Source organism: Aethalodelphis obliquidens, unplaced genomic scaffold (genome assembly GCF_003676395.1).
Source record: "Aethalodelphis obliquidens isolate GAN/ISIS:26980383/991018 unplaced genomic scaffold, ASM367639v1 scaffold60, whole genome shotgun sequence".
Classification (NCBI taxonomy): Eukaryota; Metazoa; Chordata; class Mammalia; order Artiodactyla; family Delphinidae; genus Aethalodelphis; species Aethalodelphis obliquidens.
The window spans coordinates 2,280,311-2,292,499 of record NW_020838004.1 but is presented as its reverse complement, the minus strand read 5'-3'; the positions used below and the strand labels follow the sequence as shown (position 1 = coordinate 2,292,499).

At 38.7% G+C, this 12,189-nt stretch overlaps 1 protein-coding gene across 2 annotated transcripts in view; it reads right to left on the bottom strand.

The window, feature by feature from the left end:
- FAT3 (FAT atypical cadherin 3) overlaps positions 1-12,189 on the bottom strand; it is a 565,154-nt gene that overhangs the window by 386,363 nt on the left and 166,602 nt on the right. For both annotated transcript variants that reach the window (XM_027087767.1, XM_027087765.1), the window contains exon 2: positions 3,724-4,038. In XM_027087767.1, coding sequence (XP_026943568.1) covers positions 3,724-4,038 — 315 coding nt within the window. The remainder of the gene's footprint in view (positions 1-3,723; positions 4,039-12,189) is intronic.

The following is a 12,189-nucleotide window of genomic DNA, read 5'->3' as shown; positions in this document are numbered from 1 at the left end:
CCAACACAGCAAAAATAAATAAATAAATAAATAAATAAGCCAAGCATTTGAAGCCCTTATTAAAAAAATAATAATAATAAAAACAACAATATTTATCGAGTGCTCCACTAAATGCTGGCATGCTGGCACTATGCCAAATGGTTCCCATACTGGAGACATGGCTACAATAAACATTCTGAAATCCTAGAGGAACTTCCCACACCTGTTCCCCAATTCAGCCTGGATGTCCACTCAGCAGCCAGCTTGGATTCCGTTACAAGTGCTGGAAGGAAGCATTTAAGTCCCTGCTCACCCAGAGGGACAGGTGAGCGCCAGCCTGCTGGGTGTCTCCTGCTCAGAACACGTGGGTAGGACTCCCGTTACTGAGTAGCTAAGGCAGGCGCATGCAGGAAGCTGCCTTTGATTAAAATCACCTGTTCTGCCTGGAATTAATCAAGCGTTCTCCGTACAGGCCAGAAAGGACCTCAGAGCATTACAGCTTTTGTTTTCCTTCTTAAGCCACAGGAATTACCAAAGAAAGTCCACAGACTACTGATTCTAAGTGATTTTAGGTCTGGTAGGAAAAAAGAAAACAGTTCTTTAGGTAGAGAACAGAGTGTTCATTAAAGAAATCTCTCTCCCTTTCTGGGTCCCGGACATCTGTTATCTGCTGCAAGCTGTGGACCCTAAGTATTGACATTATTCGAGTTCGCATTAATCATGTTAATCTTTATTTATTATGTAGCGCATTGCCAAAGCAAAATGGAACTCTATAAATTTCAGCTCTACCACAGAGGAAGGAATGAAAGGTCAGTTTACCAGAGTCCACAACCAGCTGAAAAAATCTAAAGCATAAATATTACCTAAATATACCAGTTAGGTACACCTCCCCCTTCATTCCTGAAAAATGTTACATTAACATAACTATTGCAGACAAAGGACTTTAGAGAGACAGGAAGTATGCCAAAAATTAAACCATCTTTTTGGAGAGCTTGTTGAATCGGATGGAAATTGCTCCATAGGCAGCATTATATTTAGAGCAACAATCTTAACAAGGGTTACACCAGGCTCATGGTTCTGCGAATCTCAATAGAAATAAGAAGAGTAATAACATGATTCTTCTAGAACTTTGTACTTCATCAATGGCCTTCAAACACATCATGAATTCAGACTTCTTGAGCAACACCTATGAAGTAAGCAAGGTCATTTTCATTTTCTAGATAAGAATCTGAGGAGATTAACTGATGTGCCTGTAATCAGAGTTACAGCAATCAGGATGGGGTATCAACTTTCTTTGCAGTTTCACTGTGCCAGGCACCGTGGTAAGCATTTTACGTGAGGACCGCTTTATGCCTTGCAACTATCCTTTCTCACTAAAAACCGAAGTTCAGAGAGGTTCAGTAACCTGCCCAAGCTCACAGAGCCCGGAGTGTCTGATTTAGTCTATGTTTCCCCTGCTGTGGTTGATGGTGTTTCCCAGTTAGAAGTGCAGAGCAAGGGTTCGAAAACCAGGACTTCTCATCCCAAATGCTACCCTCCTCCATGAAACACTCCCTAACTACCACTCTTGCCCACCCCATATTGAGTGAAACTCCTCTACCATAGTCCATTATTGCAAACCTTCACTCTACTTTCACTCTGTCATAAATATTTGTCAGTTTAGTAATTTCACGTACGTTGGGTCCCTGATAGGCTTGGGCCATCTCTTAAGTTTATAACTCTCTCTGTAAGATCCTGTTTGGAAACTAGTAGGCACAATAAATGCTTGGTGAATGACTAAATGGATAAACAAAATCCAGTGTTTTCTTATCGTGTGTCTGAGAATTACAAAGTGTGTTATATGTTCCTTTTAGACTATTAGAAAACTTGGTCTAAAATGTCATTCCTGGCACAAATCCTTTTTAAAAATCTACAGCTAGGACGGAGAAATTATAAATATGATTAAGGCTGTTATGTAATACAGTCCAAATTTCGATAATACAGGAATTTCTGAAAATCCAAGGGCAAACTTTTCAAAGCCTGATAAAAGACAGCTTTAGTTACATGAGTCTCCATGTTCTTCTCTCCAAATACTGCGTGGTCTATGGTCTTCACTTCCAGTCCAAATTCTTCCCTGTGACATTTATTCTTTCTTTAATTTCAGCCATGAGTGGAGGAAGAGACCAGTTGACAGTGCCCTTGTGCAGTGTCTTTTATAAAAGAGGGTGCTGGGTTCACTCTTACTGGCTCAAGTGCCAATGGAATCAAGAGGGAGGATTCGGAATATGACGGGTGTGTTTCAGGCTCCACAGGGGCTGTGAAGTGTGAAGACATCTATGCCCTCAACTTCTTCCCTGTGACTTTTTTTGTCTTTGTTCTTTTTCCCTCTTGACCTTCTCAAGTATCTGAATTCATTTCTCTGTTACCATATTACACAGAGCTCTAGGTTACAGTGAGAAAGTGAATCAGGAGGGTGGGGGTCCTCACGTGCGTGGGAGGCTCCCCGTACTTAAGGGCGTGCTGAAAGGATGGACGTGGCTCCGGTTCTCTGAGTCTTCTTCAAGTTCAAGGATGCCTGAATCAGACACTGATAGCTGATGACCACTCTCTGTCTTCTAATGAAATTAAAGTCAGATCCTGATTCAACACTATTCAAATGCTAAACTCTGCTTAACAAAATGACTGACCCACTCATAATTAGAAAAAAATCAATAGCTTCAGAAAAACCCTTGGCATTCTCTTTAACTTATGTTAATGGAAACCTGGCATTTATAAAACGCTTGGTGTCAGTTATATGTTTCTCCTTGAACAAACATGAGCAGGAGAAATAACTATCAACTCGATCAGTACTTTGTTAGGGAAGTGGGACATGTCCCAGCCAACAAACATCAATCACCTAGCCTAACTTTTGACCAATATCAACTCACCCAGAGTGAGATAGCTATAGTATCTTCTAATTCTTCTAAATTTCATTTAATTAAAACTCTATCCATCACAACTCTCACTGAGTGTTTTACCTGCTTGTTCAGATCTAAAAGAGACAAGTCACAAGAAAGCAACAAACTTCTGAGATTTACTCTGCAAAGCACTTTTTTCCAGTGTATGTACTTGTCTCAGAATGCATTCAACCAAACTCCACACCTGCCCTTTCTGGTCCTTAGTCAACAAGTTACGTTTTCAGTGCACTCTCTAGAAACTTTTTGAGCAAAAACCAAGAAAATTAAAATGTGTATGTTTTATGTAAAGATTTAGATACTGGAAGTTCTACTAAACACTGACATTTCATTGATGGGTAGTACAGAAATCGCAAAACATCTGGGGCTTAAAGTTAAGGCTCTAAGGAGATTATTTATGGCATGCTGGCCTAAGGCCAAGCAAGGGAGAAGTTCCTAGAAAGAGAAGTGTGACAAAGCCAGCTACCCATAGAACCCAGCATGGCCCAGGTTACTCTCTCCCAAGATAGAGAAAGGGGGCAGCTGGCTCTCTGAATGGCTCAGGAACCACGTTTTACAATTATGAGTAAAGCAAATCTAAGGCTTCCTGTGAAAGCCTCCGATTTCTATTAGATCACTTCACCTCAATGTCAGTTGAAACTAAAACATACCAAACCAGGCAGGTAAAACGCTCACCTTTTCAAGCAATTCCCAGAAAGGAGGATGCTGTTCTCCATACAATAAAATAAATAAGAGGGTATAGCAAGTGTCAGACTCATGAATTTAAAAGGTGGACTAACAACTAGAAACAGTCGTACGAGCATTCCCTTACCTGTTTTGATGTTGATGGCAAAAAAGTTCTGAGGATTCCCACTTGTAATCCTGTATGTCAGTTTTTCACTGGAACTAGAGTCAGGGTCCTCAGCCTGGATCTGAATGACAGATACATCCTTCGGAGAGTTTTCCATGACAACAGGATAATAAATAGGTTCAGAGGTCAGCGGGGCATTGTCATTCACATCTTCAATTTCAATGTAGACCTCAATCGTGGAATAGAGTGGAACAACTCCCCGATCTGTGGCGTACACAGTCAGCCAGTATGACCCTGTTGTCTCTCGATCAAGAATGTCTGCAGTAGAGATGACTCCTAAGAGAAAGCAGGGAAAGTGTAACTGCTATAGCAAAACAGGAAGACATTAAGTCAATCCCCCCAAACTGAGGACGGCTGTGCTAAGTGATCTTGGCATATGAAAAAAAAAAATCCATCACACAAAATTAAATGAAAGTGTTTCTCTTTACATCAGAACACTATTTTCTGCAAAACTGTACTAACCAGTTCTTCTACCATTTGAGAAGTATAATTATATTCACAAATACTTTATTTGTATTTCGGGGATAGACGTATCTACACACACACACACACACACACACACACACACGAGACAGTTGGGAGCAATGGGAAGAGAGTGGGCCAGAGGTCAAAACACTTCCCATGATGCATGGGAAATCAGTGCACGATCGCATCAAAATTTCCATTTGACCTGATATCGAATTGATTTCCTATACAACAAAGAGCTTTCCTGGGATACATTATTTTGTCTGTTCATTCACAAAAATGAAAAACACCTTTAAAATATTCTTTTGCCTGTTAGGATAGAAACTATTTTGCATGCAAAAGTACAAACCTCCTTGATACTATTTCTCTACAAATCTAATGTCACAGTTATTCCAAAAGAATCAGAGAAGAAGCCGTAAGCCATACCAACATACTTTCTGAATGAGCTCTAGCCCCCTCAAGAACTCTACAGAGTGCACTAAATAAACTCTAAGCCGCTTTGAGGGATACTCAGGGACAATCATTTTAAATTAGGAGCAGAAAAATGCCCAGTCTGCTGCCTTCCACCTTTCCCATTTCATGGTTGAAACAAGCACCAACCAGGAAGTCAAACATCTGACAGAAAAGCCAAAGAGAAAATGCTGTGCTCTTGAATATCTTTACAGCCCTCACCCAACCACCAAGGCTATAGAAACTTACTACAGGAACTGTTAAGTACTTTCCACTGCGATGGGAAAACTCTGGGATTCAGCTTATAAAATCTCTAAAAGTAGTCAGGATACACCTGGAAGGCGTGTAATTCATGTAAACCTTTATACCCTAAAAAAGATCCGTGGAAGGAGTCAAGAAACACTTCTCCAGTTCTGACCTGAATCTTATATCCTCTGTACTCCTGCTGGATTAGGCACATAATTTGGCCTGTAGATCTTGCATAAGCAAACTGCCAAGTATAGCACCTGGGAGGGAGGAGGGCATCTTTCCAGAAACAGGCCAGAAAAGTGAAGGCTGCCTGTAATTCAGAACAGCTATACGATTCAAAGGGAGATCGCCCAACGGATGCTGAAGTTTCCGTTCTAAAGTTATCCACCAAAGAACTCTGTAAGCTTTATAATTCTCTCTTATAATGAGGGTATCAAGTCTCAGATGTGAGTACGTAACTTGTCCAAGGTCACACAGCTAGTTGCAGAAGAACCCGGATCTGTCTTCCTCGAATGTTCCAGTTTCAACCCAGACTCCATGACTTACTACCTCTTTGACCGTGTACAAGGCGTTTGAACCAAGCAAGCCTAGTTCTATCACCCATATCTCAGTGCTGTGGTGGCAATCATGTAATTAAATGTATGCCGAGAGTTTGGCAAAATGCTTGCAACACAGTAGATGCTGAGTATATGTTAAATCAATATGAATCAAAAGCAATACCCAAAGTCTTGTAAATAGTAACCACCCCCCAAAGCAAGGAACAATCTTGAGAGGAGAGAAGTTTGCGATGGAAAGTCTTGTTAGATATTTTTTTCTCCTCTGGTCATGCGGCATATTGTTGCTTGATCTTTGTGACTTGCCCATGATACCTTTTCATGAAAATATCTGGCCTGTTTGGGGAACAGCAAAGTCAGTCCACTAAAAAGAGAACTTAAGAAGGAACAAAATCAAAGAAGTTAGGTCAGCTTTGTCTGTACCTCGCCTGACCACATACCATGCACACACGCACTTGTGTGTACGCGCACACACACACACACACACAGATTTGTAGTCACAGAATTGCTCTGGGATCCCTGGAAGTCACTTATATCCCTTTTCTTGGACCTGTCAAACTGGGACAGGCTCTGGACCTTACAGGCTTTGGACATTAAATGATTGTTAGAAGTCCTTAGATGAAAGGCATCCACTAATGCAAATTAAAATATATGGGTGGAATTTTACTCTATTTTTTAATGAAACATCAGATACATCCTCTAGAAATTAAAATTCTCTCTCATTAAGATAAAATATGTCTATGGCTATATTTACTCATTAAGTAGAAGTGCAAATGAGTATCTTGGAACATAAGTGTTCAGGCTTTGCTCTCATGATCCAAAAATTTGAGGACAAAATGAAAAGAAGGACTATGAAATGTGTTGACAATTATTATAAGATTCATCCAAGGCTCCATATTAACTATATTAAACAACCAATGCCTAATGATAGCATTTTCTCACTTTCTTCAGTGCTTCACAGCTAATTATGATCCACGTGGTCACAATTAAAAATGTAAATCCACATGAGCTTTTCTATCAAGCAAAAACTCACTTCTGAGGTTGCCCAAAGACTGCCAAAATCATGTCATAGCCCATAGCTTTGTAACAGCTACCATACATTCTTTATTACTTTTTTTCAATTATGGCATAATTGACATACAATAAACTATACACATTTAAAGTAAACAATCTGTGTGACTTCCCTGGTGGTCCAGTGGGTAAGACTCCACGCTCCCGATGCAGGGGGCCAGGTTCAGCCCCTGGTCAGGGAACTAGGCCCGCATGCATGCAGCAACAAAGAGTTAGCGTGCTGCGGCTAAAAGATCCCGTGTGCCGCGCTGAAGATACGGCATGCCGCAACTAAGACACGGTGCAGCCAAAATAAATAAATTAAATAAATTTAAAAAAAATAAAATCCTCTACAATTTCTCTAAAAGAATTTAAAAATAAGCCATTTGTAAGTTTTGACACCCGTGAAACCATCACCACCAAGATAAAAAAATGTGACCATGACCTCCGAAAGTATTCACCTTCCCATTTTTAATCTAATTAAAATGCTCTCAAATTTTCCCTACCCACAGACAACCAGATTAGCTTTGTCACTACAGACTAATTAGCATTTTCTAGAATTTTACAGAAACGGAATGATACAGTATGTGCTCTTTTTCTCTGGCTTCTTTCACCCAGAATAATTATTTCTGATTCATCCATGTTGTACATTTAAAAATACAACAGACCTTCTAATTTATGAGTAGTATTCCATTGCACACGTATAGCACAATTTGTTTTTAACCATTGACTTGTTGGACATTTAGGTTGCTTTCAGTTTTTAGATATTATCTAAGTATCTAAGAAATCTTTGCCTATCCAAGGTCACAAAGATTTTTCTCCTGTGTTTTCTTCCAGAAGTTTAAAGTCCTAGGTTTTACATTTATACCTATGATGAATTTTGAGTTAATGGTTGTATATGGTACAAACTATGGACCTAAGCTCATTTTTCATATGTGGATGTTCACTGTGCCAGCCCCATTTGTTGAAAAAAAACTATCTTTTCTCCACTGAATTGCCTTTGCATCTTTGTTGAAAATCAATTGACCATATAAGTATGGGTCTACATTTGGACTCTCCATTCTGTTTCATTGATCTATTTGTCTATTTTTATATCAATATCACACTTTCTTAATAACGCTTCATAATTAGTCTTGAAGTCAGGAAGTGTAAGTCTTGCAATTTTGCTCTTCTTTTTCAAAGTTGTTTGGGTTATTCCAAATCCTTTGTGTTTCCATATGAAGTATAGAATCAGCTTTAGAATCCATATGGAATTGAGAAAAACCTATTCGGATTTTTACTGGGATTATAATGACTCTATAAATCATTTTGGAAAGAACTGACATCTTAACAACTTGGAGTCTACTGATCCATGAAAATGGTGTATCTCTTTATTAATTTATGTTTTCTTGTATTTCTCTAAGCAATGCTGTACAGTTTCAGAACACAGATCCAGCACATCTTTTGTCAAATTTATCCCTAAGCATTTCATATTTTGATATTATTAGAAATGGCATTATTATTTTAATTTCAATTTTAATTGTTTGTTATTAGTATATAAAATACAACTGATTTGGGGCTTCCCTGGTGGCGCAGTGGTTGAGAGTCCGCCTGCCGATGCAGGGGATACGGGTTCGTGCCCCGGTCCAGGAAGATCCCACATGCCCCGCGGAACGGCTGGGCCCGTGAGCCATGGCCGCTGAGCCTGCGCGTCCGGAGCCTGTGCTCCGCAATGGGAGAGGCCACACAGTGAGAGGCCCGCGTACCGCAAAAAAAAAAAAGAAAAAGAAAAATACAACTGATTTTTGTATATTGATCTTGTATGTTGCAACCTTGTTATACTCACTTATTAGTTATTACAGGGTTTTTACAAATTCCATAGTGTTTTCTACATAGATGATCATATTATCTCCAAATAGGGACAGTTTTACAACCACTATCATCACCTACACATTCATGACTATTTAATCATTGTGTGCTGGGATTATGATAGGTGCAATAAATGCATTCATCATTAAATTTTTTAAACCTATCACTCATTCAGCAAGTATTTCTTAGTGCCAAGCACTCATGAGGTAGTTACTATTTTTATCGCCATATTACAGGTAAGGAAAGAGATTTAAGTTAAGTAACTTATGAATGATGACTCAGCCAGTAAACAGAAGATCCCATTCTCAAACACTGGTCTGTCAAACTTGAGACTGGTTGCTCACCAAAACAACATTATTTTCTCTTTTTTTTAACATCTTTATTGGAGTATAATTGCTTTACAATGGTGTGTTAGTTTCTGCTTTATAACAAAGTGAATCAGCTATACATATACATATATCCCCATATCTCATTATTGTCTTTTTAATCTATATAGACATCAGAGTCACATAGTATTTTATGTCCAAAGAAATTCTTTTTTCCCCTCTTTTAGAGAAGTGTCATTAATTGGGCAAACAGTGTTGAGTTAATATGATACTTTCCTATTTGACTTCTCCAAATTGACTGTAGAAATCATAAAAAGGTACTTCTTGGTATTTCTTTGTAGAATATAAAAACACAATCACAACAGTACTGATTCTCTGCAAAGAGAGTCTTTTTTTTATTTATCAAAATATGCAGAACATAAATGTTTGTGACATATTCGTAGTCCGTTACCTAACACAGTCCCGGAGTGTTTATCCCCAGAAAAGAGTCTCCTTCCATCTGCCTGTTAGAGAAAGTACATTCTACAAGAAGAGTATCTGGCTGCTTAATCACTGTGGTCTCACTGCATACAACAGTGCCTGGCATGTAGCAGACACTCAAAAAATGTTCATGTATGAATTTAAATCCTCACACTGAATCAGCAGTAGGTTAGTTTACATCACAGATGAGATAAGTCAGCCTCACTAAATCAGATCTGGAAGGGACTTCGAAGATCAATAGGTATAACCAAACCCCTAATAATCAGTAGGTATATGCTCCCACATGATGCCTGACCCAGCACCCAGCCTCTGCTCTGAGTTTGGTGACAGGGTCCGCATCATTTACTAGGGAGTTTCAGCTAATGCAGAGTTCTTCACACTGAGGCAAAACTTCAGTCTCTCTAATTTAAATGTTTTCCTAACTCATATCCTAGAATAAAATAGAACAAGTCTGCAAACCACCATTCACCTGTGATAGCTCTTCAAATATCAAAAAATGACCCTCTCCATGGTTTTTCTTCTCCAGACTAAGAATTTCTTCCTCATGTGCCACATAGGCTTCTATTCTCTTCTTCCTTGTCTCTGCTCTGAACCAAGAATGAGCAATTAATAAATCTTATTTAAAAAATAAACCATCCACAGTGAGCTCCTTGCAAATTTCAGGGAGCGCTGCTCAGTAGAAAGAACTCAGGTGGAATATCCCAGATGCAGATACATCCTTAACCTCTTTGCATTTTCACCTATCACAGAAATGCTCAATGTGGATTCAGTTGAGATGCCAAATGTATGCTGATATTCACGAAAATAAAAAAAATCTTTAGAAATACAGTTGGGATTTTTTTATTTTTGAGATAAGCTTATGTTTATAAAATTTTTCTTTTCCTGTTTCTTCTTTACTTGCTGTATAAGTCTAGTAGCTGACTAGAATTATTTGAGAAACCTAATATTTAATTGTATAAGCAGATACACAAACAGTATTTATTTATTTATTTATTAGAACTGTGCACAGCTTGAAATGGAATTAGTTGATCCCAGCATGAAGCACATTAGCTGTAATTGTTCCTTCTTAGTCACAAATATTAGAAAAACTACATGCACCTTCTTCTCATAGAATAAGCCCTACATATTGGAGATGAAAAGAAAAACATGTATGGAGCTGCTCAAATCACACGACCATCACACACTGGGTTATTTAATTTACCTTTTTTCCAGCCATATCCCCATATGTGTCACCCAAAGTCTCAAATGACGTCTTGCCCCCAAAGAATGGCAACCAAATACCCACAACAGCTCTAAAACGACCTGTCAACAAACGGTTCAGGGAGTGCTTTGGAGGCTATGGGCCCATAACATGATGAAAATCCCTCTGCCAGGATAAGTACTATAGATTCTGAGGCAGTTAAAAAAAAGACAACAAAATTTTGAAAACACCCTGGTTGCATATTCTTTGTAGATACCTCTAATAGACGTTTACTTGTGCATATATATTTAATTCTTATTCCCAATCAGTCAAAATATTAACTCCCAATTCTCAGTGCATTTAAAATTTGTATTGACTTTTTATTTTGAAATAATTATAGACTAACAGGAAGGTGCAAAGAAATGGACAGGAGTCCCTGGGCAACCTTCACCCAGCTTCCACCAATGTTAACATCTACATGTATTTTTAAATTGCTTATTTCTTCAAGAATCAAACACTTAACTACATTTATTTCTGAGAGAATATGAATTCTTTCATGGGCTCCATAACCCGCTTTAGCCAACCCTTGCTTGCCTTTATTTAGGAGGATCACACAGTTACTATTTTTCTTTCTTTTCCTATTCATCCCCAGACTTGTATAAAGTTCTTATTGCCTTAGGAAGGATCACTGTTCTGAGCAGAGTGTGGTGATAATTAAGGGAAGAATGGGGATTTTATCCTCATAGGCCCAACCCAGGGTCAGTCCATGCACACCCATGGTCATACCTATAACTGTTACCACTCTGAAATATACTGAAATCAACTGAAATCAGCTAAAATGGGATGAACCAAGATGCATAGAGCAATTGCGGGTGGAGAAAATCTTAACTTAGATGTTTAAAATACTTCAAATACATTTTAGCGTACACGTATTATATATGCATATGCTTTTATATACTTTATATATCACGTATTTGACACATAATATATTTAAATATATAATTTAAGGCACTTTTTAAATCGGGAATTTTAAGTGAATCACCCAGCTAATCAAGCGGCAGAGTCAGGCCTGGAATCTGGAGCTGTGAATCGGAGTATGCACTCTTTTCATTACTGGAGTTGCCTGCTGACTTATCCACATGTGTCCATTATCATGAAAAAGAAGGCAATTCCATGCCCCTGAGCTCTCAGTGGGTTGGTATCAGCTCTTTAGTAACAGGAAATTCAATAGTTTCATTACTTTCCTCCATTTCTAAAAGTTGCTGCAAGATATTATTCTGAATCCATTTTTATATCTTCTCAGAAGATTCTCAGTTGTTGGAATGGTTTGAGACCAGGAGAATTAGAAGACTGAGTCTTCCTTAAATATCCAGTACTCCTTTGCTTTTGTACAAAGGAGTCTGCACGTACTGCTCCTTCAGCCCCTGTCTCCCCAAACCAAACCTTCTTCTCTGTTCTTCAAGGAGGTTTCAGATTCAGAGAACACCCCTCATCCAGCCAGACAGGGGTCTGGGGTGGCCTCCATCTGCCTTTATCTTAGCACTTTATTTTTGTCCCTTTCCCAATCTACGACAAGCTCCCTATGGGCAGAGACCATTCTATCTTGTTTTTCTCTATTCTAGGATGGTGGCTAGAAATTTGGAACACTCTAAATGTTGAATAAATGAATGAAGGATAACATCATAATATTTGGTAAATGCAGGCAAGTTGGGATGTCTGGCTCTTTTACAGACAAGCACTCTGACGCATAAGCTACATTAGGAAAAACAAAATGAGTCATCTAGCTATCCTGTTTGCCTGTGATCACTAGCCAGAATAAAATGGG